At 39.2% G+C, this 25,833-nt stretch overlaps 1 protein-coding gene across 1 annotated transcript in view; it reads left to right on the forward strand.

Moving 5' to 3' along the window:
• The window catches only part of FBN1 (fibrillin 1), a 233,148-nt gene that overhangs the window by 12,127 nt on the left and 195,188 nt on the right, over nucleotides 1-25,833 (forward strand). The window contains exons 2-3 of the mRNA XM_042988929.1: nucleotides 15,473-15,555; nucleotides 17,795-17,893. Of these exons, the coding sequence (XP_042844863.1) occupies nucleotides 15,473-15,555; nucleotides 17,795-17,893 (182 nt within the window). The remainder of the gene's footprint in view (nucleotides 1-15,472; nucleotides 15,556-17,794; nucleotides 17,894-25,833) is intronic.

Genomic DNA, 25,833 nt, shown 5'->3' on the forward strand with positions numbered 1-25,833 from the left:
AGCGCGGAGTCATTTTCAATGAACGCTAATAACCATTGGCCATGTTTTTAGGGAGGAGTGGAAGTGTGGACATAGACATGCCTGGAGGCAAATCCTGGCTCCACCACCTACTAGGAAGGAACCCCAGACAAGTGGCTTGATCTATTTGACTCTCAATTTCTTCACTTGTAAAATGAGATTATAATGCTCACCTTTCTGGGCTGTTCTAACATTCAGGGAGATAATACCCTTCAAGTTCCTAGTATAGTGTTTTATGTGTTTTGCTATGGTGATGAGGATGATTATAATGCTGTTATGGAGGGGTTGGAGTCATACAAAGAGGCTGGATTTTTATGGCCAAAGCCAAAAGTTAAACAACCATTGGTATCTGGAGACCACAGTTTCAACTTTCTCATTTTGGAACCGATTACTTCAGAAGGAAAGGGGGCAAACTTGAACTTCAAACATTTTGAAAATATAATTTTAATGGAAATTCACTTTGCCTCTGGAGGTCTGGTTATACCTAAAGACAGTGTGCTGATAAAGTTTTGATTTTTAAATTTCCCTTACCCCCAAATTGTGTTACCGTTATTGGGAAATAAACTTAACTGAGTGTGATCTCTTATTCATACGGCCCCCTCAACTCCTCCAGAGAAGTTCGTATTTTTTTATTGGTAGCTCTGGTGAACAGGCCTTGTCTCCTTCCTGCTGGTCATTTCTTTTGGCACCGCTCCTTTCACGTGCCCATCACTGTGGCCAAAGAAATGGGGCACTCGGGGGCCAGGCCTGAGTCATGTGGAATGGGTTCAAAGAAGTAAAGGGGTACTAGGTGGTAAACACAGTATCTGCACCCAAACTGAGAAAGCTCCCTTTCCATACACCCAGAACTCCCTCAACTCACTCTGTCATTACTGTTCCCTCTGGGTGCTTTGTGGGCAGACCATCTTACGTGATTTGGGGCCAGGCTGACTCAGATTGGCCACCTCTGAGAGGAGCCATGGCCTTTGCTGTCCAAGTGAGCGTTCCCTTCCCTTGGCTTCAGGCCCTGCAGCAACATAATGCTCATTCAGTACAAAGGATTCTTATTTGTTGTTGTTTTTCTTCTGAGTGCAATTTCTCTTGAGAAACTGAAAATCTTGTTTTTCATTTTCTTTTAATGATTTACACTTTGATTCTAATGAGAGTCGACCTTTAAGAGATATTAAACTACTAAGCATCTGGGAACGTGTAATAAAAACATACATTATTTTAATTTAGGCAATGCTTTGGTAGAGTTCCTATACCCTGCACCCTAACATACCAACCTCTGGTTAACTGATTGGCAATAAAGCCTAGGAAGTTGTGGTTGCTTCGTTTTCATTCACAGGCTGTAGAAATAAGAGCGCTTTCAATAAGGAATAGTTTAAACAGATAACAGTTATTTTTCTGTTTGTCATTAAAAATGCTCAAATTACCTAATATCTCTCATCTCTTTGGGGTAAATCACCCCGTCACCAATACAATCAAAGTTTATAAGAAAACAAAAATATAAAAACAAACAACCAACCAGGTATCTTCTCTGCTTTACTAACTTCCCAGGAAAAAAATAAACCCCAAATAACAAAATAAATTTTTCTTTTTAACCTTTTGAAAACCTTTCAGGAATCTTACAAGAATATGCAAGCCATTTTTCTTTTCTTTCTTTCTTTCTTTCTTTCTTTCTTTCTTTCTTTCTGTCAGCAGTTCTGACTTCGTATAGAAATTTTTGAACATCTGACAGAATTCTAGACAACAGTGTCTAATTAATTTGCCCTTGGATGGATTCCCTCTGCTCGTTTGCATTTGGGCCCTTTCTTGGAAATAGGTTGTTAAACACACATTCTCACATACTGAGGAGTCAGAAAACATACCAGGGTTCCTTGCTAAATGATTTCCTCCTTCTCTTTCATATTTCACATGACTATAAGAATTCTTCCACTTGTGAACAGAGCGCCAAAATTCAGTCCGTTTATGGATGGACCTGATACAAATCAATCCCTTTTCCTTCAAACTCATCTTTTGTTAACTGATGGGTTTATGTTGGTCATAAGGAAAGACAAGGGATCCTTATGAAAATGGATCATGTCAAAAAGTAGTTGTAATGCCTAAGGAAACCCATCCCCTGGGCTAACATGCTTAGTTGTTTGCAAGAGTGTGTTTAAGTCCTTTGTCCTTAGATTCCTCGTCTAATGAACATTAACCTTATTTGGTAGCTGCATACTTGAGATTTAGAGAAAAACTTTGGTTAGTTCTTGCCACTTGTGTAAGATGGTAAAGAGGCTGGGGTTGTACTGTTATTATTTCTAATGTTTTATTTTTTAAGTTTATTTATTTTAAGAGAGACAAAGACAGCGTGAATGGGGAAGCAGCAGAGAGAAAGGGAGAGAGAGAATCCCAAGCAGGCTCTACGCTGGTAGTGCAGAGCCTGGTGCAGGGCTTGAACTCATGAAACTGTGAGATCACAACCTGAGCCGATTCCAAGAGTTGGACAATTAACCTGAGCCACCCAGGCACGCTGGACTGTTATTTCTAAATGGGGATCCCCATCCCACTCAAGAATGTTGAGTTGGATAACAGATAACAGTGGGTCTTTAAGGGGCACCTGACTGTCTCAGTTAGTAGAGCACACGACTCTCGATCTTGGGGTCGTGAGTTTGAGCCCCATGTTGGGTGTAGAGATTACTTAAAAAAGTAAAACTTAAAAAAAAAAAAAAAGGAGGTCTTCAAGTGAATGAAAAAGGAAGAATGTGTATTGCCCTGGTGGCATGTAGAGAGGAAGGCTATCAGAATGAACTAGATCACATGCTGCTTCAAAGTTGTTTTTTTTACTTTTTAAGGTGGAGAATTTCAAATATATACAAAACTAGAGAGAATAATGCAATGAAACTCCAGGTTTAGCCCTTATCAGTTAATGGTCAATCTTCTTTTATCCACTTCTTTCCCCTGCCAGAGATTATTTTGAAGTAAACCCATGAAAAACCATTTAATTTGTTGTTACCATTTCAATATGTACCTCTAAAATATACGACTCTTTAAGAAGCATAAATATAGTACCACTATTACATTTAATATTAGTGGGGCACCTGGGTGGCTTAGTCGGTTGAGTGTCTGACTTCAGCTCAGGTCGTGATCTCGTGGTTCATGGGTTCGAGCCTGTGGTGAGGCTCTGTGCTGACAGCTCAGAGCCTGGAGCCTGCTTCAGATTCTGTGTCTCCCTTGCTCTCTGCCCCTCCCCCGCTCATGCTCTGTCTCTCTCTCTCTCTCTCTCTCTCTCAAAAATAAACATGAAAAAAGTTAAAAAAAATAAAATTAGCATTAACTTTAAAATACCCTCAGCTATCCAGTGAGCATCACTTTCTTCTTAAAGGTTGTTGCTGTGTTGAAGCTTTGTTTTGGTATTTGGCACCCATTCTGCTTAATTATAGCTTGCAACACGAACCCTATCACACCTTCCCCAGAGCTACAAAAGTGTTGAGAGGACAGTGCTGTTATCACTCAAGCTGAGAGGGAAATCTTCTGGTTTGGATTTCAGGGAAGAGATGTGTTGGCGGTTGAAAGGTGAGTTGCCACGTTCTCCATGTAATGGGCAGCGTGTCGACAGCCTCTGGATTAAGTTCTAGAGACCTGAAACTGGAGAGTTTTTTAGAACATCATCTGGGTCACTCTGGCCTTTGTGTAGCTCATTGTCTTCCTAAGCCAGGTCAGACAGTTGCCTGCATGATCTGCTGGTTTTGCTTGAATTTACTTTTCAAAAGACAAGTCACACCCATATTCAATTACATGCATAAAACACATTCCAATGGCAGCTATGAGTAGGTTTTGAATTATCCACATTTAGAATCTCTACATTGCCTCCGACCCACCCACTCCCCCAAATACTGAACATATTAAGAGCTGACTCATATCTTCACTAGAGGGTATGGGATACGATACTCACTACACAGAAGTACCAGCCTCTAGGAGTGAGTGTTTCTCAACTGTGTTCCTTTTACCATTGCTTTCCTTTTCCAATACATTTTATAAGATCTGTCTTAAAATGTTTGTTTTTGCAGACCTAAGAAAAGAAAACAAAAATACAAAAAATTATGGATAATTTCGTTTATATAAAGGCACACATTCTTGTTAGGGTATTTATGGAAACATCATTCTAATCTCTAATCTAAAAATCTCTAGTATAATGTTGGAATGTTTTATTAATAAATTCTTTTTGTTTTTAATTAGTGATTTATGACATGTTTCCATTGTGTGGCCATTGTACAATTACTTCACTTCTCTGAATTTCAGTTTCCTCATCTGAAAATGAACACAGCAATATATTTTCTTGGTAGGACTCAGGAGAAGAGTCACATGATCACTTTGTAAATTATAAAGGTCTCTGAAAATTGCTAATTATTACTTTTATTCTGCCGTGTGTCTTCACATGGACTAGATAAATTCCCGAGTTAGTCAAATTTCCTCAAATTTAAATTAGACTATTCTTCTTAAAATTTTTCCAGGTATCTAAATGTTTAGAATTAAATGTTTATAACTTTGCCTCAGTTACAAAGTTAAAAAAGTCATCAAATTTTTTATGCCTAATACTGTGAATTGTTAATTTCAATGAAATAATCTTTATAACTACATGGTTTTAGCTAACTTCTGACTGTTTAGAAACTTAAATTCTACCAATGATTTATTTTCTATTTTTTTTGTTCCTTGGCAAAAACATTGTTTCTGTTCTGATGAAAGGGATTGGTAGATAAATGTTTTAGAAGACCCATTGGCTCTTGACTCCTAGTAAATAAAGTTTGAGGCCCAAGGCCTCTGAAACTTTGGTAGCTGTAAAGTGTTTCTAAGTGGTGCACCTGAAATACGGAAGAATTTTACTTTCATACCCATGAATTCCATTTATGGGTATCTTATGTATTCAGTTTTTCATTGTAAGGTTTTAAAATTAAAAAAAGTAGATGAAATGAAATTGATTTCTTAGTAGTAATTATCTTTTTCATTATTTTAATTTGTTATTTAATTTCTTATAAACATTTGCCTTTTCAATAAATTAAGTGTTCACTACTCTGACAGAATTCTCTCTCACTTTTTGTCTTAGTCAGAGGCACATTTGAAACCCTAACCCTTTGTTTACCATTTAAGACTCAGGTGTTGTCCTAGGTGCTGGGTTGTAAAGATAAATCTGAATTTTCTATCTTAAGAGAACTCCCATTGCAGAAGAGAGGGCAATTATTGGATTCCAAGAGATCTGAAATGCTTGAGTAACTAGAGGATGAGATTGAGGTACCCAGGTAGACTTCAAAACTGACCTCCCTTGCTTCATCCGGAAGCCAGTCTTTCTGGAAGCGGCTCACTGAACTTTTGGTCTGTGAACCAGTCCAGGATACTGTTCTCATATTATAGTTGCTGGTGCGGTGGAACCTTCTGGTCTCTCAAGAAAGGTACAGTAAGGATTAGAATAGCCAATTACTCTCAGTTTTTTTGTTTGTTTGAGTATAGTTGACACACAATATTACACTAGTTTCTGGTATCTACTCCTCGGTTTTTAAGTCCCTGCTTTATTGACCTATGGCTATCTCCTGTTGGCTCTGACAGTCTCGTGCAGGCGTGGGGGATGGCACCGGGCCTGGGGCTGGGCAAGTTCCGATTCCAGCTGCCGCCTCAAGACTATGGAGTGGCCTGAGATGAAGGTGTTCAGTTCTTACAGCTCACTGGGCAGCTTACTGTAGCTGCAGGGACCACGGGTTTGAGTAGCCAAGTTTCCTTCTGGTTGCCTGCCGTGGAATGTGTTTTCCCATAGAAACAACATTTTAAATTGTGGTCAGGTTCCCAGACCAGCCTACAATAGCCTATTTAGCTGATAGAGACTGCTATTTGACTAGCCCAGGGACCAAACCACCACCTATTAACATTGTTTCTATTGGAAAAGCCGTTCTGAGTTTTAAATACCAATAGAGAAATGACATTTTGGAGCTCTACCTGTTTGTCCAATTGGTCCTCAGAACCAGAGTATCAAATCACTGTGCACTACCAGGTCCTGAAGGACCCCATTCTTTCTCCTAAGCCTGACCTCACTGGCTGGTTTTCCCATCTTTCATGGGGCTGCCAGCGCATTCGGAAGATATTATTATCTCCTTGGACAGAGCTCTTGGTCTGAGAATTTCTGGGAAGTGGTAGGAATCATGGTTTCTTCTGTTGGTGGTAAAGAGGAGAGAAGGGAACTGAAAGGATCAGTGAACTCCCCAGACACCACCCGGGTCTGCCTTTCGCTGCGCAGTTCTGGTCCACTCTCTTAGTTTACTTGTGTTTCAGTCATTTCTATAATTTCATCTACCCTTTGGAAAAGTACAACATGGCTTTAGCTTGACTAAATGGAGTAACAGTCAAAAAAGGAAAAGTCACAATAATCCTTAAACTCATAGGTAAGGTCAAGGAGTTGCAGAGTTCTGGGAAGTAGATTTCTTGAAGCACCATGTATGTTCATGGTGTCGTTGGTCAGACCCTCTCAGGTGTTGGCAAGATGTAAATTTGAAACATGCACATTTTTCTATTTTGAGGCAATCCATCCTCATTATTTATGGAATCAAATAGTAAAGTTCCAACTTCATAAACAGATACACCTTTCCCTATGTGTAGATGGGAACACCTTTTATATAACCAGCCAGGGGTTCAGTGATGCCAGCTGGCCAGACATAGACTCCCCCTCCCTTAGAGAACTGTAGTGCAGAACTTCAGTGTAGACCATGACAGGAAGTTAGTCCGGCATGGCCTTTAGAAGCTTGGGGCCCACTTGGATGGTTCAGTAGTTTGTGCAGCCTTCTGTGTTCTCAGTGTTGTTTAATCCAGAGGACCAGAAGCAGAAAGTAGGATTAGCACCTACTGTACATAGCCGTGCTTCTGGTCTTCATGGTTCAATGTCTAGTTTCCTGTTATGGTGTACCGTGTGGCTTTAAATTCTTCTTTTTTTTTTTTTCTTTCCTTCAAAGAGAAGTGTGCGCACACACGGGTTCTAGTCACCTCTAAAAGATTCCAACAGGGTTTAAATTGACAGTCTAAAATGACCTCTGGGTTTTGGGAACTGTTCTTTGCAGCTTTCTGTTTCTTCAGCTTTCTTAGGCTGTGTATGAGAGAGAGAGAGAGAGAGAGAGAGAGAGAGAGAGAGAGTCCCTGATATGGTAACCTAAATTCTTGTACTTTTAAGTTCTTGGACTATTGCTTTTCATCAACACAAAATCCCCGCAAAAACATAGTTTAGGGTACCGAGCAAATGAAACTGTTGATGTGACAACCTCTCTGCTGCCTGTGCTGTGAGTTACCCCACTGGGTGGTAGGGAAAGTGATCCCCCAAGAAGCACCTCCAGACATACCCTTTTCAAGGCTGCACCATGAGTTTTGTGATGGTTGTCTTTAGGAATTGGCCACAAATGGCTGGCTCCATCTTTGGTCTTGATCAGTTGCAACAACCTGCCACAGTGAAATGTGCACCAATTTGTGAGCTGAAAACCTTTGTTTCATTGCTTTGGGATTTTTGTTTCTCTTCTGCTAAAGAAATAAATAGAATCAGATGTTCATATACGAGTGTTTTCTCTACACTTATTTTTTTGAAGGAAATACTTTGGTCCCTGAATTAAAAACATTGATAACTTCACTGATCACAATAAATTAATGATTAGCATATCAGCAAAATAACCAAAGTATGAAACCATTATACATTACTGTTTAGCTAACCTTAGCCGTTCAAAATATGTATGAGATATTTTTCTTTTAAAAAAATTTTTTTAATGTTTATTTATTCTTGCGAGAGAGAGAGAGAGAGAGAGTGAGTTGGGGAGGGGCAGAGAGAGAGGGAGACACAGAATTTGAAGCAGGTTCCAGGTTCCGAGCTGTCAGCACAGAGCCCGACGCGGGGCTCGAACTCAGGAAGCGCCAGACCATCACCTGAGCCGAAGTCGAACACTTAACCAACTGAGCTATCCAGGCATCCCGAAATATTTTTCTTTTAAATAGATTAATTTATAAGAAATAGTTTTCACTATTAGACAGTTTCCATGTTAGTGGCATTTGCAGCTGGCCTATTTATGACACCAAAGACATAGTATTAATCTTTGTTAATTGTACTTTATACATACTAAGGTATTCTGTCCATGTTATCTTGTGTGCTTCTAAATAGACTCCAGGATATTCTAGGCATTACAGACATTGTTTCTCTGCTTGAAGACCTATTAGTTTTGGAACAGAGTGGGTAGGGACAAGTTTCAGGGGAGAGAATCTAAACATATAATTATTTAAAATATATATTACAGGGGCGCCTGAGTGGCTCAGTGGGTTAAGCGTCCAGCTTCAGCTCAGGTCACGATCTCGAGGTCCGTGAGTTCGAGCCCCGCGTCGGGCTCTGGGCTGATGGCTCAGAGCCTGGAGCCTGCTTCTAATTCTGCATCTCCCTCTCTCTCTGCCCCTCCCCCGTTCATGCTCTGTCTCTCTCTGTCTCAAAAATAAATAAACGTTAAAAAAAAATAAAAAATATATATACTACAAATACACACATATGGCTCAATACGCTGTGTGTCATACATGTTGCTCTTTGTTTTACCTGTTAAAGAAATTAGCCAAGTAGTCAAGTTAGCGTACTTTTTAAATTTGTTGATTGCTATCAAATGTTTGGAATTAATACATTATTGAGAAAATAAATGTAGTGTTCAAAGAGCCAGAAATAAAATGTAATTATAATATAGCATATGTAGGTTTTTGAGAGGTATGTCTGGTACTGTGTTGGTAGGTTGAAGGGTGGTTGGGATTAATTGGGGAGGAGGATTACCACTATGGGGGAAGTGAAACTATACATTAAAAAGGAAACATGGGCAGGGGCGCCTGGGTGGCTCAGTTGGTTAAGTGTCCTACTTCAGCTCAGGTTGTGATCTCACAGTCTGTGAGTTCAAGACCCACGTCAGGCTCTGTGCTGACAGCTCAGAGCCTGGAGCCTGCTTCAGATTCTGTGTCTCCCTCTCTCTCTACCCCTTCCCTGCTCATGCTCTGTCTCTCTCTGTCTCAAAAATAAATAAAAACATTTAAAAAATTAAAAAAAAAAAAAGGAAACATGGGGGAGGGGCATCTGAGTGGCTCAATTGGTTAAGTGTCCAACTTTGGCTCAGGTCATGATCTCACAGTTTGTGAGTTTGAGCCCCACGTCAGGCTCCGTGCTGTCAGCTCAGAGCCTGGAGCTCAGAGCCTGGAGCCTGCTTCAGATTCTGTCTCCCTCTCTCTGCCCCTCCCCTACTCACACTCTGTTTCTGTCTCTCAAAAATGAGTAAACATTAAAGAAAATTTTTAAAAGAAGGAAACATGAAAGAGCAAGTATAAAGATGGAAGAAGGGTCTGGATTTAGCATGTATGTCATGGAGGAGAGGCGTGTGCACCAGTGAGGGCTGAGACGATAAAGGGAAGGAGTGGGACAAGAGGGTGGGGCTGAGAGTGGGCAGGTTAGCCTACCTGGCAGAGATCTGAAGCTGATAGTGAAATGTTCCACATCTTAGGGAGGGTGAAGTCTGTGTCTGGAATGTAAGAGAACAGAACTAACCATCGTGAACACAAAAAGATATTTAGCTATATTGTCCTAATGAAATAGAGAGAAAGGAGGAAGCCAGGAAAAAAGGTGATAATCAGTCTGACAGTGAAACACCAACATGTAAACCAGAGAGTTATTTGCTAATGGAGTTAGAGAATTGAAGAGGAATTTCAGCAGTGGGCTGAAATAAAACTAGTGATTCCTCTTTACAAGTGGGGGACATCAAGTTATAGCTCAGAGAGCTTTCTTCTGAGCCTACCCTGTGTGATGGGGCCAAGTACCCTCTTTACTCCTTTCTGGACTCCCCAGTCTCGCCTTGATGTTTGTGTTTTACCTGTTGTGGCGACACTCTTTGCATGCTTGCTTGTCTTCTTCCCAGAGCAAATACTATGTCTTAGTCACTATGAAAAACTGGAACAGTTTATTTATAATTGCATGGTTACAGTCTTATTATCTTACGTTTTAGCAAACTTTTCACCATAGAACAGTTTGAGATTTACAAACAAACCAGAAGGATAACACTACATGATGTAGGTTGGAGAGGTTGGCAGGCTTATGCCTTCAAAAAAGAAAACCAGAATTGTCTGAGTCCCAGCCAGTGTTGACCCAGACAATCCACAAATGAGTCCCTGGATCTGAAGAGCCCCCTGAAAGCTTGAGGAGGCCATGGAAGCCATTTTCATTACCAGGATTCCAAGTTTCATTACTTGAGATGTTGTGACTGGCAGATGGGCTGGAATAGTCACATGTGATATTCAAATCACTGCTAGTAGATGTGACCTCGGCCTTTAGCAAAAAGGGCCAGGATAAAGGCACCCAAATAATTGAGGAGAGCTTGCAAAGTTTGTTGGAGTAGTAGTGGATCCCCTTATTAGATAGTGCTCATGGTTTTTCTTTTATATTTTCTTCTTGATAAAAAAATCTGTCAAAAAACTAATAAAGTCATGATGTGTGGGTCACAATATGTGTAGCTAATTTGTATGTTAGAGGTTTTTTTCATGATCTATCACATTTTTGACAGTGAAAATTATTATTTTTAAAAACTGGGACAGTGGGATATTAGGATATTACCTTGAGCCATGTTACATGGACAGTCAGCGGGGGGGGGCATGCCTTTAGGTCCCCTGCACACTTATGCTTGAGAGGAGTAAATCATCATATTTTTCTCCCACAATTCAAAAAAGTAGGTCACTCATGCATGGAGTAGTGTCAGCCTCATTAACCTTCTTGCCCAAGGATTTAAATATGTCACATGTATATGAAATAAAAGCCCACTGAACTTTTTTTTTTTTCCCAGTCTTGTCTGAAAGGGAGTTTGAACTTGGGATAGGAAGCAGAAAGGCTATTTTGCCTGTAAGAGAGGCCAGATTTACAGAAGTGGATTCTGGCTAAGGAATGTGGACACACTGCAGACATCTTGTACACAGGCCAGTTCCTGCAGTGATGTGGTCAGACACGGTAAAGCCCAGCTGTTTGCTCCATTGAGAGGGGCTTTTGCTAGCCCACACAATCTCCAAGTGCCTTGTCTTAACTGGATCTGAGTATTCGGCCTGCTGAGGCTCACCCGCCCCTGGAGAGATTGGAGGTGGGTTGTTGTAAGCATTGTATTCAAAGCAACTGGTAAGAGAAGCTACAGATAAAGACCTAACAATTAAAACAATGTAATAGACAGTGGAAAGTGGACTGTAAATATATTTTTCCTTTTCCCCCCTGAACTTTTAGAATACAGGTAAAAACAATTTATGCTTAAATTGGTAGTTTGTTGATGGACCTTTGGTGGGGTTTGTCACTCATTCCCTCATGAAGGCTATTGGGTGAAATACCATCTTGCCCCCAAAGGCATCTCTGCCGTAACATAGCAGTTAAGAGAGTGAACTGGCAGCAGGCTTCCTGAGTTCACATCCCCATTCTTTACTTCCAAGCTGTGGGACCCTGGCTGGTTTGTTTAACCTTCCTAAGTCATAGTGTCTTTAATGTTAAAGGCAATAACTTACCTCAAAGGGTTGCCTTGAGGATGAAATAAAGCAGTATGTTTTTAGCACATAGCATAAATTTCTTTTCTCTCTGAATTTTACTTTGAATTTGCCGAATGCTACTGCCACTTGCACTAAGCTTTAACTCTTGACTTTTTTTGGGCAGCAGGTTGCTGGGTGTGGTTGGGGAAATGAAAAGGAAAAGAAAAGTTTGAATGCTAAACTTTCATTTACACAAAAAAGTAACTCCGTTAGAGATTTATCTTCTTTGTTAATGCTTTCTGTGTGAAACTTTAGAATAAAATCTTTGATATGGAAGTAATCCAATGTGTCTACTTTAGACTTTACATATCTTAGTGCTTTCCAACTTAAATAAGACATTCATTTATTTCTAGAATTAGAGCTGTTTTTCCTGTGTGTGAGTAGAATAAATACCACCCAGCTTGTTCGAAAGAGTGCTGTTAGTTTGGAGTTCTCAAGACCAAAATTAGCAGAGGAGAATTCTTACATCTTTCTAATACTTTGCACTAAGCCATTTAACCTAGCAATATTTAATGTGTTAATGTGTTAAAGATTCAGTCATTGATTGAGGATATTGGTTGCAACAACTTAAACTGAATAATGCAATACTATAAGAGATAAAATTATCAAAATTAAAAAATTATTAAAATAAAAAAAATGTCAGAGCATGTGAACAAAACCACAGTTAGACAATATGTAGAATTTTAAGTAACACTGTGAAATGAAAACGTGATCACTAATGTAACAGAACTGTGAATGAATGAAACAGTTCATGCAATGAAACAGAAAGTACCCCATTTAGGAGAGAAGATGTTTATACTTTTAAGGTAATTGCTTTAAATAAAAGAGGATGATCAACGTGTAGCAGCACATGTTTAAAAAAAAATGAACAGTTATTGGGGTGCTGGGTGGCTCATTTGGCTAAGCGTCCGACTCAGTCATGATCTCGCAGGGTCTTGAGTTTGAGCCCCCTATGGGGTTCTGCGCTGAGAGTGCAGAGCCTGCTTGGGATTCTGTCTCTCTCTGTCCCTCTCCTGCTCAAGCACTCTCACTCTCTCTCTCAAAAATAAATAAATAAATGTTTTTTTAAAAAATGAGCTGTTATGAATGGGCATTAGGTGTGGATGCAAAAGAATTATCTTCATTTCCCCAGATCCTCATCTCTTGGGGCAACCAATTTTAACCATGTTTGGTTTTAGTTCTTCTCATGTTTCTCTTTATGACACCATGTACTGTGCTTGTACCTCTATTTCTAGATTTAAACAGTATCCATTGGTTCCATGCCATGAAAGATGGGGACGTAGCTCACTTAGATATCTATACCTTTTCTCTCTCTTTTCCTTCCTACTTTTTAAAAAATCATGGTATGACTTTCAGTTATTGGTTATTTTAAAACATTATATAATATACTTAAACCTCTGTCTCTTGGATCAACTACTTTATTTCTCTCCATACCTTTCTTCCTAACTTGATAGCTATACCATTACCTTTACAGGTGCAGGTTTAAAACATTTACATTTTGTTTTGAAATCATTGTAAATTGTAACATCTTCCACGTTTTGTCTGTAGGTTGATTGTAAACATTGAAAAAACAAAGAGGAATGTTTAGATTAGTATGATTTTCAAACACCTTGGAAAATATTTTTAATATCTTGCTTTGTAGGACTGAAATTACTGATTCTGGACTCTTTTTTCTTAGCCTTTTCACCACGTTATATGTGTTATTACTCTATAAATACACTCATTCTTGTCAGACAATATGTCTTGATTTTTGTTTGAAAACATAGTTACTCCAACCACAGGACACCTATAAAGGCTCAGGGGTCCTCTGAAGCTATTCCAGGATTTGGTTTGGCGTTGGACTGGACCCAGTGGAGTTGTTGTAATGAGCTGTTAGTGGGGAAGGTTTGAGGTGGTTGACTCTGGCTTGAATTATCATTTCTAGTCTAGAGAAATTTGTGGAGTTTGGAAGGTTTGGTTACTCTAACCCTCACCCTAACCCCCTATCCTAACTTCTCATTTTACTCCCCTTTCCAAGATTCTGAGTTGCCCCAGGAAGTTCTGGGTACTCTGAATTGAAGTTTGGGGCACTACTTTGTCACAGAAGGGATATAGGATTTAGAGCCAATGGCTTAGAATTTGTAATAAACTCTCCCTTAATCTCTTATAGTGCCTTTTGTTGAGTAGTTAATTTAGGTCAGAAAATGATTCTATCATGATAATAATGCTGTATTGCGTTCATGTCCATTATTTCATCTGATACACACACACACACACACACACACACACACACACACACACACACGATGTGGCCAAGGCAGACATTTCATTATGCCAATGTGCAGAGACATCAACTAAAGCTCAGAGAGGCTCCAGCATCGGGTGCATAGTAAGGCTTTTTCCATCATTTTATGTCTAGTTTTGGAGGAATAGGGTCCTTTCCCGGGTTCCTCCATCTTTCTTCCTATCTCTCTTTTTGGCCTCAGCATCAGTCAGTCTGAAGTGTGCATTTTGCCCTGCAGTGTTCCGGGTCCCCTGGGGCTGTGAGAGAGGCATAGGATAGAGCAAAGGCTTCACCTTTGTTCCCAATTCTGCTTGTGCTTGAAGCAATGAGTTCAGAGGAGATGAAGGGGGGGGTCTGTGCTGTTACACATGGTCTGCATATAGATGGAGAGTTTGTGAATACACCCCAACAAGAAGTACTTTTATTTATTTATTTATTTATTTATTTATTTATTTATTTTAAGTTTATTTATTTGCTTTGAGAGAGAGGGAGAGAGAGAGTGCATGCAGGGAAGGGGGCAGAGGGAGAAGGAGAGAGATAGTATCCTAAGCAGGCTCCACGTTGTCAGCACATAGCCTGACATGGGAGTTGAACCCACAAACCATGACGTCATGGCCTGAGCTGAAATCCAACAGTCAGACCCCTAAACCGACTGAGCCACCCAGGCGCCCCCAGAAGTACATTTTAGTTACACAGTTGTTTTTAAAGGTTTACTCTTATGGGGCTACAGGATTTATACTAGCAAGCCTTGGAATAGCTACTGTTTGTGAAATTGATTACAAAACGTTTGACCTTATTCATCAGCCCCTGAACTTTAGGAAGTAGCATTAATGTTTAGGCCCTCAGATATGGCATAGTGAAATGAATGGTTTCTTTCCTGTCTCTGTGTGTTCAGTCCTCTTAGTTTCTAGTGTAGAGTTAACTAGATCCTTACAACAGTTGCTCCCTTAAGTTGTTAAATATGTATCATCTGGATTCTGAATGGAAGCTTTGCTCCAAGAAACCTGATGGAGCAGAAATGTCTGTAAACAAGAAACCCAAAGTTACGTTGACTTTGTTTTCCTGTAACTTCTGGTAATCAACTGTGTTTCCAAACTTTGGCTAAAGAAATATTTACATTTTTTTGCTTTTATTTTTTCCGACTAATGTCAGCGTTTGCGTTCCTGTAATTCTGGTGAAAGGAAGAATATGGCCACTTTTTAGGAGTGAGCTGGGACACAGAAAAAATATACACAGCTTCAATGAGTAGAAATTTAAAACTTTATATGCAGATTTCATGATGACCTTTCTTAACTAGATTGGTAGGAATTGTATTATTTAAATTAGACTCATATAACTCCATACATTTTTATATCTGTGCGTTGTGATAGAATGCACTACATTTTGCATCTCGTTTTTATTTTTCTGATGTACGCATAGGTGATATTAAGGGATATCCTTATTGGTATCATTATGTTAAAGTCCCAAACTACTAAGCCAGTGTTGGGTCCCATGAGTTTACTTTTTTTTTTTTTTTTGTCTCAAAAATTCGTCCTGTTCTTGTAACTCAGAGACATTTTTTCCCCCTTGTATGTGGTCATATATTGTTTTTTAAAAAGTGTGGAGTTCTTCTAATTGGATCTTTGTTTGTTTGTTTGTTTGTTTTAGACCTAATGTCTGTGGATCACGTTATAATGCTTACTGCTGCCCTGGATGGAAAACCTTACCTGGTGGAAATCAGTGTATTGTCCGTAAGTAAATAGACAGTCTGTCATTCTTCATGTTCTTCTTTTGTTGTTTTGGTTGCATGGTGATTCTTAGTACTTGTTCCTTTGTAACTGCATACCATTAATATGTTTATAGCAGAGCCTTCCAGCTCTAAGATTTTCCTACTTCCTCTGAATCCAGATTGGGAAATACACTAAGTTGGTCAAACCGCTGTTGTACTTTAATTCAGTGACTTCCTTTGGAATATTTCTGACATACAGGGAATAGAGCCACAGGGATAATTTGATCAAGGGTACATGTTGCCTGGCTTCATAGACTTTGTAATCACTTGGATGGGATTTTGAAAAAAGGATACATTGCTGCTTTCCTTATTATAATTTCTAACTTTGTTGGCCACCCACAAGCCTACTCAAACCTTGTACGTTGAATTTGGGTGGTTGAGGCCAAAGATAGACCTAACTTTCAGAGAGGAAAGGAAGTGGCTAGAGCATCAGATGAAGATGAGTAGAAAGACTAGGGAAGAGCTCACATGGTGCCAGAGATTCCCCCATTGATTCTGCTGCCACAGCAAACATCCAGATTCTCATCACATACCAGAAATGTTGAGTGACAAACCACATGCCAGAAAAGATGCTATTTAAAGGAGATGTAAGTCAAATTGGTTATGGCATCTGTCCTTTATGAGCTTTTACTGACATCATACCTATGGAGGAATTTTCAGTTTTCAGAAAATTCTATCAGACAGTGGGAAAAGTTAGAGTTGAAAGGACATTAAGGAATCACTAGATCCACTTTCTGTGTTGGCCTAGAGTGGTCTGTGCAGAAGAACAATATTTCAACCAGTATTCTCTTGGTGACCTGAAAAGTTCACCCCTATCCCAGTTCTTGATTTTGACCAGAAGCATCTTATTCATTTGGCATATTGTGCTTTATTTAAGGATCAAAACTGAATCACTAAGAGAGATATATAATGGTATTTGACATTTTCTAAATCAACTTGACAGTGTGTTTCCCTTGTGTTCTTTTTTTAGATATTTATTTATTTATTTATTTATTTTGTGAGAGCGTGTGTGCATGCAGGAGCACGTACCAGTGGGGGAGAGGCAGAGAGAGAGGGAGAGAGAGAGAGAGAGATCAAGATTCCCAAGAAGGCTCCACATTCAGCATGGAGCTGGACTCGGGGCTTGATCTCACAAACTGTGAGATCATGACCTGAGCTAAAATCAAGAGTTGGATGCTTAACTGACTGAGCCACCCAGGCACCCCTTCCTTGTGTTCTGTAGAATCTATAAGAAATGCTGTCTTCAATAGCATTTATTTGAATACACAAGTATTCAAATAAATTGTTTATAGGATCCTTTGACAGCTTATTTCTTAATAGTTTTCAGTCTCCATCCTAAACTTTTTTGGTGTTTGAATGCATTTTCTATCAAGTATATTATTTTTAGCCTTGCACATCTCATTTGCCTCTTGCAAGGTTATACAGGAATTTGAGGAAGAGATAATGTCTATGAGCATAAAAAGTAGTGGCCAAATCTTAGTCTGCTAATAAATATAAATCATTTGCCATTTAGACTTTCCTTCTGGCCATCAGCAGAGCATCTGGTGCCAGCGTATTAGTCCCTCAGTATCATGAAAGTGTAAATATTTTTCTAAAAGATGAACAGCTTCTTGACTGCAGAATCAGTGCTATTGTAGTGGATTCCCAACTTCTTCTCTCAGATTGTTGATGTACATCTTCAATGTAAAATCAAAGCTACTCAATGGGCAGGATCCAGTGTAGAGAATTAGTCTTAGCAGGGCATAGTATTTTTATAGAAATTATTAAGCAATAAGCATTTAAAATTAAATAGGCTCCCAAGACTACCTCTGCAACTCTTCTATCATTAAATTGTAAAGCTAATATAAAAACAAAATGCTTGTAGGCATATAAATATGTTTAAATGCAGGACTTTTGTTTGTTCTGTTTTCCCTAAATAAGATATTGGGGACTTTTGATAGATTGAGTGCTGTGTGGAATAAGAGAGAGATTGAGAACCACTGGTATAAATAAGGGAGTTGCAGCATTTTACATCCAGAGCTTGTTTAGTTCAACAGGTTTGTTTTTTGTAAGTGAATAAACCTGTGGCCTAAGGTCATGAATCATGAAGGCAAAATTAACGAGGCACCTGAGAGCCCAGGTTTCCTCATTTGAGGGTTGGGTTCCTATAAAGCACCATGCTCTCAAGCCATGTACTTACAGACCTCTGGTTTTATTGACAGCCATTTGCCGGCATTCCTGTGGGGATGGATTTTGTTCTAGGCCAAATATGTGCACTTGCCCATCTGGTCAGATATCTCCTTCCTGTGGCTCCAGATCCAGTGAGTATAACATGTTATTATATATAATATTATTTTGTGTGGTTATGCCCTATTTTCTCCTAAATTTGCTTTTGGCTTTTCTCTTGCCTGCAATACATTTTTTTCACTAGAACATCTGCCTTCTCTGTTCTGCCCAAAATACTTGGAATGGCTTTCCTCAGTCTGGCCTCCCATTTCCTTCTTCACTCTTTATAAGGAAATTACCTATGGGACTTAGTTACTATGAATACTGTAAAGATTATGTTCTCCTGTGTAGGTATCACCTTATTTATCTTTGTGTCTCCAGTGTAAACACCATAAAAGATGCTCAGTGGATTGGTTGTTCAATGAACATTTTTGGCTCAAGAAAACTAGGCATTTTTCCTAGTGGTACTGAAATATGACTCTGATTAAACACTTTTGTAAAAGCTGAAGACCCCTACTTTTGCAAAAAGAAGATGTAAGGAGTCATTATGGAAGTTTTGGGGGTGATTTTTCCTTAAGCACAAATGTATTTTCTCTTTCAGAATTTTATCACTTCATTCTGTGATGCCAAATAATACCCACAGTTCATTTTTCAGAGCCTTTCCTTGCTAGTTCTATTGTTTTCATTAGACTTTTGGGGGTTTTTTTTTGGTTTATTTTTTTAAGTTTATTTATTTATTTTAAGAGAGAGCACTCACTCAAACTCACGAACCGTGAGATCATGAATGACCTGAGCAGAAGTCAAGAGTCAGACGCTTAACCGACTGAGCCACCCCTGTGCTCCTTTTTGGTTTTTTATTCTTTAAATGTGGGGTCCTCAGCAATGAATTAACTAGAGGAAATGTAGGGATTGGGAAGGAGGTGAGTCATTATTGGTTATTAAAAAGGTTTAAGTTTATGCCTTTATAAACAGCCCCTCAACACCTTGACCATCATCAAAGCAAAAAACTTGGGTTTCTTTCCCATTTCCTATTTTTCCTTAGAAAATTCATTCCCCTTACAGTGTGTTCTGTTTTTGACAAGGTTTTCAGGAAAAAGTATTGTGGAATAAGAGCATTCTCTTTTGTTTATTGCAAGTAGAGACTTTAGTGTGGTCAAGGTTCATTACCTATTAAGACTCCTAATTTTAGCCCTGGCTTTCATGAGCCAATTAACAGGGTAGGGCAGGTAGTCCTAATAGACATTCTTGGTGCCCACTCACATATCTTTGCATTTATGGATGAGCACAGGTAACTCTACCTTATAGCTCTGTAAAATTTTCTGGCAGGGAGCATACCAGGTCCACATGCAGGGCATGCTGGAAGTGCCAGAGGGTTAGTGGCCTTAGAAGCAATTGTTAGCCAGTGACAGACGGAGAGTGTTGGATAAGTGCCCCAGATTCCTTGCCTCTCAATTTGCAGAACTATGAAGTGTGTTCTCCACTGTCTCTTAGAGTTCCCTAGTGGATTAAGCCCCACCTGCCCACAGTGGTAATAGGCTCCATCATGTATTTATTAGCTTCCTTCTTTTCATTGTCTCACTTCCCTACTTCCCTACCAGTGTTTCCTGATATTACTTATAAAACAGACTACGTGCATTTAAATTATTGTTTTAGAATTTGCTTCTGGTGGAGCATAAACAAAGACAGCCTACTACTAAAGATAGCCAGTTGCAGATTGGGATAGAAACTTCCCATGGGCTGGGAGTTATTTGCTTATTGCATTGAGAACAGCATATTCTTATTTGATCTCAGGTTAGTTTTGAATGTGCATCTTCCAAGCAATAGCAAATTCATTCTACAAATCAAGGGCACCTGAGCTGAAGGAAATACAGAGAGGTAGACAAGTCAACTGGTGGCATTTACAGGAACGTGTTGGACATCCTGATCTCTATCAGGCTGCCACAGAGAATTGCCTAAGGGATGAGGAAGGAGTCTAGATATCAAGTTGGGAACAGACCCAGTTGCTCAGATGGGCCGTGGAACCAACCACCAACAGTGTACCTCTCTGGCAGAGAGAAAATATAGCTGGATGACAAAACTAGGTATCCAGTTGGAAAGGTCTTCAGCATGATCGTGTGAGCTGCTAATAATTTCTCTGTCAAATAAAAATCATGAGATACAGAGATAGGATGTTGACAAGTTGGTCGTAGTAGATTTCAAGCTAGCCTCAAGATAGGAGAAGTATAGTGATAGGTCCTGTGGGCCAGATTTAGGTGAGAGACTGGAGTCCAAGACTTGTGGGTAGTACTCTTTGAAGAAGTTTAGGTCCACCTATGGTACCTGCACATTGCACAAAATCCCTGAGTAGATTGCGGATCAGAGTGGTATGAGGAGGACAGTCTGGTTTCATCAAGATATTTGGAGCTTTAAATCATTGGCTTGGACTCTACCTATGCTAATATTGTCTAAATATCTTGCAAAATTAAACATGCAGAATGTTTTAAATGAAGGGTAGCTGAGATACTCAGAATTCATTTCTGATCTTTTGAAGTGATATTCTAGGGAATATCTGTGCTATCCTATAGAACTTCTTGGCCGCAGTGTGTTTGACAATAAATGTGGAGAAATCACTTTACTAACTTTCCTACTAGTAGAAGGATAACTCGACAGAGAGAAATGTTTGTATTCCCAAAGGGGCAAACTTAGACCATTTATTTCACCAATATTTCCTGTGAGAAATTTTATACTTGTTATGTGATATGGGTCAAGGAGGCTGGGAAAGTTGTGGGGCACTGAGGCTTTAATTTTCTCATTTGAAAATGAAAGGAGTGTTGTTCTTTCAGGTTGTTTTCTACTTGAGTGTGCTGGGACTCTGAGAATAGGAAATGATCTCTTAGTGGCCTGAAGGAGAGACTGCATTTCCAGAAGGTCCAAACTGCCAGCCAGAAATTCCTTTGGGCACTAGGAAGACAGGGCTTCCCTTAATCTATTGGAACTTTTGCCACTGGCCATAGGGCACCAGGGAAAAAGAGAAGATTGGCCAGCCAGAGTCCAAAAAAATGGGTTTTCTGGACTTCAATTCCAGTTCTATTGGTACTGTTCTTGACTCCATCAGTTTCTGAGGCTGACGATGGACCCTGAGCTATCCTAATTCTCATAATTAGGTCATGGTGGACTGAGCATGAATTTATTCAAACTCTTCTTTTTCTTTTTAATGCTTACTTATTTTTAGGAGAGTGAGAGAGCCAGAGCACAAGGGGAAGAGGGGCAGAGAGAGAGAGAGAGAGAGAGAGAGAAAGACAGAGAATCCTAAGCAGGCTCCACGTTCAGTGTGGGAGCCCCACGTGGGGTTCGATCTCATGAGATCATGAGATCATGACCTGAGCCAAAATCAAGGGTCAGACGCTTAACTGACTGAGCCACCCAGGCGTCCCTCAAGCTCTTCTTTAAATGTATATAATATAGGGACACCTGGCTGGCTCAGTTTGTAGCGCATGTGTCTCTTGATCTCAGGTTTGTGAGTTTGAGCCCTACATGGGGTGTAGAGATTATTTAAAAAAATAAAAAAACTTGAAAATATGAATAATATAAAATAGATTATTATCTTCTTCAATAACGTATCTTATTATAAAAGTTGTTACCTGATTTTTATATTTAAGAATTTGGAGATCACTTTTATACTCCTCCTGTTTTATTATTTATGCTTTTAAAAAGGATTTTAAAAACGAAACTCCTTTTTTTGAGGTATAGATTCATATTCAGTTATAAGAAATAATATGGAGATACCCTGGTTACCCTTCATCCAGTCTTCCCAATGTTAACATCCTGTGAAACTATAATATGATATCATGGCCAGGATACTGTCATTGATACAGTCAAGACACGGAAGAGATCTATTAGTGCAAGGATGCCTCATGTTGCCCTTTTCTAGTCCAGTATGGAGCCCAGTGCGGGGCTTGAACTCCCAACCGTGAAATCAAGATCTGAGCTGAGATCAAGAGTCGGGCGCCTAACTGACCGAGCCACCCAAGCTCCCCGAGATACTTTTCTAATGGGGAGTGAAGTTGAAGTCTAGGTTCCTTCGATACCTAGAGATGTCCAGTTGCTGCAGTGCCATCTGTTTTTGAAAAGACTATCCTTCACCCATTTAATTACTTTTGCACCTTTGTCAAAAATCAAATTTGTGTAGGTCTATATCTGGGTCTTTGTTTTATTCTATTTATCCATATATCTATCCCTTCTCCAATACCATACAGTCTTGATTACTACAGCTATGTGAAAAGTCTTGAAAATGGAGTAGACTAATTCCTTTCACTTTATTTTCCTTTTTCAAAATCATTTTAGCTATTCTAATTCCTTTGCCTTTCCATATAAATTTTAGGTTAATCTTGTCTATACCTACAAAAAAATTTTTCTAGGATTTTGATAAAAATTATAGTAAGCCTATAAGTCAGTTTGGAGAGTATTGATATCTTTCTTATGTGGAACCCCTTATACCTTGAAAATTTTTTTATCATTTTCAATTTACTTCAATTTAGGGCTGCTTGTGTTCCCAACAGAAATCCAAGCTCTAAGGGTAGAAGAAAGCCAGGGAAACAATTCTAGAGCAGTGTGTTAGCAAGTTTGAGCAGATATGAGCCAACCACGTGCTGAAAAGTGTGAGGACACTCAGGATAGGAAGGTAGTGCTATAGCTAATCTAGAAGTGACCCTTGGAAAGGTTTTTCAGGGAAGTGAGGAATTTATACGAACAGGGAGGAGAGGAGTGTGTGAAACCCGCTCAGACTTTAGAAATAGTTGAGTCCTTTGCTTTCTAGTCTGTCTTTCTAGTAGTCTTTATCACTACTATTATTTAACCTGTCTTTCTCTGAACTTTTCCCAGCTCTGCTAGGGTTGCTTTGTTTTGTTCTGTTTTGTTTTGTTTTCGCTCTTGTTTTAGATACCTTGGTGAAGTTGCTCTTCTGAGTGGTATGTCTTTAGGTACCACAGGACATTTATGCACTTAAGGAAAAATGTCAATACTGATATCTCTCTGAATGAAAATTATTTTTGTCCTGCCTTGATTCTGGCTGCCCCTGTGGACCTGTCTGAGGTGGAAAGTCCAGGAGTTAGTCTTGCTCTCTAATTTGTCTGCCTGTGCTTTTCCTAGTACCTAAATTAAAGTCACATACCTGCCATATAGATGCTTATTTGCAGATTGCCCTCCGTGTTCTTTCTGCCTCTGTACCTGCCAAGACAATGGCAGGCCTGTAGCTTCATTCCCAACTAATGCTTCCCAAAGAAAATGGTCACCTCAGTCCTGCATCTGTCATTCCCATAGCATGCTCAAATTGTTCTCTTCTGGTTGGTTATTTCATGAGCTGATTTGTACTGGGCTATCCCCTAAAAGGAGTTTCTTCAATTCTTCTTGATGCCTGGCAGGTAGAAGGCATTCGGCAAGTATTTATTGAATGACCAAAATGATTGAATCTGGAAAAAACATAAAATTTATTTAGGATACTATATAGCTGCAGGTAAATGTCAACATTTTCTGTTAGCTCTAGGATGTTGAGCCTTAACTGAAACTCTTTGAGGCAGTCTGCTCATTTTCTCTTTTTTAAAAGAGTCTATTTACTTATTTTTAGAGAGAGCACACACCTGAGAGTGAGCACAAGTGGCAAGGGAGAGAGAGAATCCCAAGCCGGTTCCACACTGTCAGCACAGAGCCCGATGTGAGGCTCAGTTTCAGGAACCATGAGACTGTGACCTGACCCAAAACCAAGAGTCAGACCCTTAATCACCTGAGCTACCCAGGTGCCCCTTGTCTGCTCATTTTCAATGGGAAGTCCTCATTGCGTCTTACGGCTCTGAGGGTTAACTGCATATGGCAGCTTGGACACTGACACTTGAACTCCGTAGTATTTTCAGTTTCTGGTAAAATCTTCACACAGATTGAGTGTAGGAATATATTCTGACTTGAGGTATTTAAAGCATGTAATATTTGAAAACATCCTTATGGATTTATGTGGAACCCTGGCTTTTTCTAGAGATATAAAACTTGGTCTCATAATTGCCAGACATATGGGATGCTTGTTCAAACCAGTATAAACTTAGAATATGCATCAGTGGCAATAAAAAATAAAATTAATTCGTGTATATATACTCCCTAAATTGTTCCTGCTGTAGGGAAGCTGAGTATCTAGATCCTTTATTTCCCCACAGAAATCCTGAATGATTGCTCTCACTTTTAAAGAAATATGCTTTTCCACTGAAGATCTAAGACTCACAAAGAATCTGAAATTCCTTTGGTAAACATGTTTGTGGCAAAGCAGATGGTGAAGATCCAATTATCTTTTCATAAGCTTGTTCCCCCTGCCCAAAGATTCATAGTTCCTTGGTTTATTGGGACCACTGGACTAACTATGCCTTACTATTTCACAAGTCTGGCCAAGGGGTTTTATTTTTTAAAGGAGACATAATATCGTATGTTGGAAAAGGTTTACCTGAAAGACAGTAGAAAAAATATAAAAGCCTATCGGAGATTTTTATTACATTGCATTTAACTGTAAACTTATCGTTTTTCCTGAAAGAATTCATTCTATTTTTCAATTTGAATAATGTAAAGTCACTATTTGAACTACTTTAGCTTTTTATCTCAAAGTAGCTAAATGGCTTTGTTGCTCATGTGGGAATGGAAATTAGCTCTTGGCATGAACCACTTTAATTGAAATCAGTTTGTGGGTTGAGTTCCTATGCTGCTTGACAAATGACATCATTTCCTGTGCTTTTCCCAATCCTCACTGTTTTTCTAAGATAGGATGAAACTAAGTTTAACTTCAATTTTTAAAGCAACTATACACCTTTTCCTGACCTACTTAGAATGTTATCCAAATTTTCACCAAATCTTTCCTTCTGTATATTTGTAGATAGTTCTTTAATTCAAAAGCATTTTGCCTGAGACATTTTAATAGAATCATAGAAGCCTAAAATAACTGTTTTAATCAGTTTCCTGGGTTGCTTGACTTCTATAACAATGCCCCAACACAGGAGTTATTTCTGCTTTTATACATGGGGAAATGAAGATAAAGTATTTTTAATAGCAACCTACCTTAGGGCTGTACAATAGCTTGGGACATAATGGACAACTTCTCAGTCTTAGTTTTTAGGAATAGCTTTTAATGTCATTATCAGGTGGTATGAGTTACGTAAATGAAAATTACCTTGGTAAAGTTTTATATCACACCTACGAGTAAGCAAGATACTACTCTAGGCATATAAATCGTATAATTAATAAGCATGGTGTTTCCCACTCTAAAGAAGCTTTTAGACAAATGGGTTGGGGATAGGAGAAAACAATTTTTAAATAGATTAGGTTATATAATATACATTTCAGAAGAGAAGCATAAAGTACTCTGGAGTCAGAGAAAAAGGGCTCCTATCAAGTGGGAGAAGGAGGAGAGAACAGAAAATCAGAAAAGATCAAAGAAAAGAAGATACATTTACAGTGGGTCTTAGACATAGGTAGGGTTTCAGTATTTGGTAAGAGCTGTGTGAGTTGTATGTTGAGGATTAAGGATTGGGGCAAAGAGACAATGAGACAGGTTAAGGAGGATATTCCACCAACAGACTAGAACAATGCATTTGACATTTTGTATGGCATATAGAGTGCACTGAGAAATATTTGAGTGAATGAATGAATGATAAGTGGATCAGGGTCTGAGTCATAGGACATGCTAAGAGTATTCAGAGAAGCCCTAGAAGGCTCATGGCTATGCTGAAGAGGACCTTGAATGCTGAGAGACTGAGGAAGTTCTTAGCACACTAGACATAGGGAACCTTTGATGGTGCTTCAGTTAAGTGTGTGACATGTTCTTGAGAAGGTGTATCACTTTCAACTTGACTTCATTAACTCTTTGGTCCTCTGTGAGGGCACAGTAAGTATTCAGTTCTGACATCTTTTTCCCCATTGTCATGCTGAGATTTGTTTAGCTACTTATGAAAATGGCCCTTTCCCCTGAAGTCCATAGCCACTCTTGGATACAGCAATGAGAATCCTAACAAGGGCTACCAAGGAAGCT

This window comes from Panthera tigris, chromosome B3 (assembly GCF_018350195.1).
Source record: "Panthera tigris isolate Pti1 chromosome B3, P.tigris_Pti1_mat1.1, whole genome shotgun sequence".
Classification (NCBI taxonomy): Eukaryota; Metazoa; Chordata; class Mammalia; order Carnivora; family Felidae; genus Panthera; species Panthera tigris.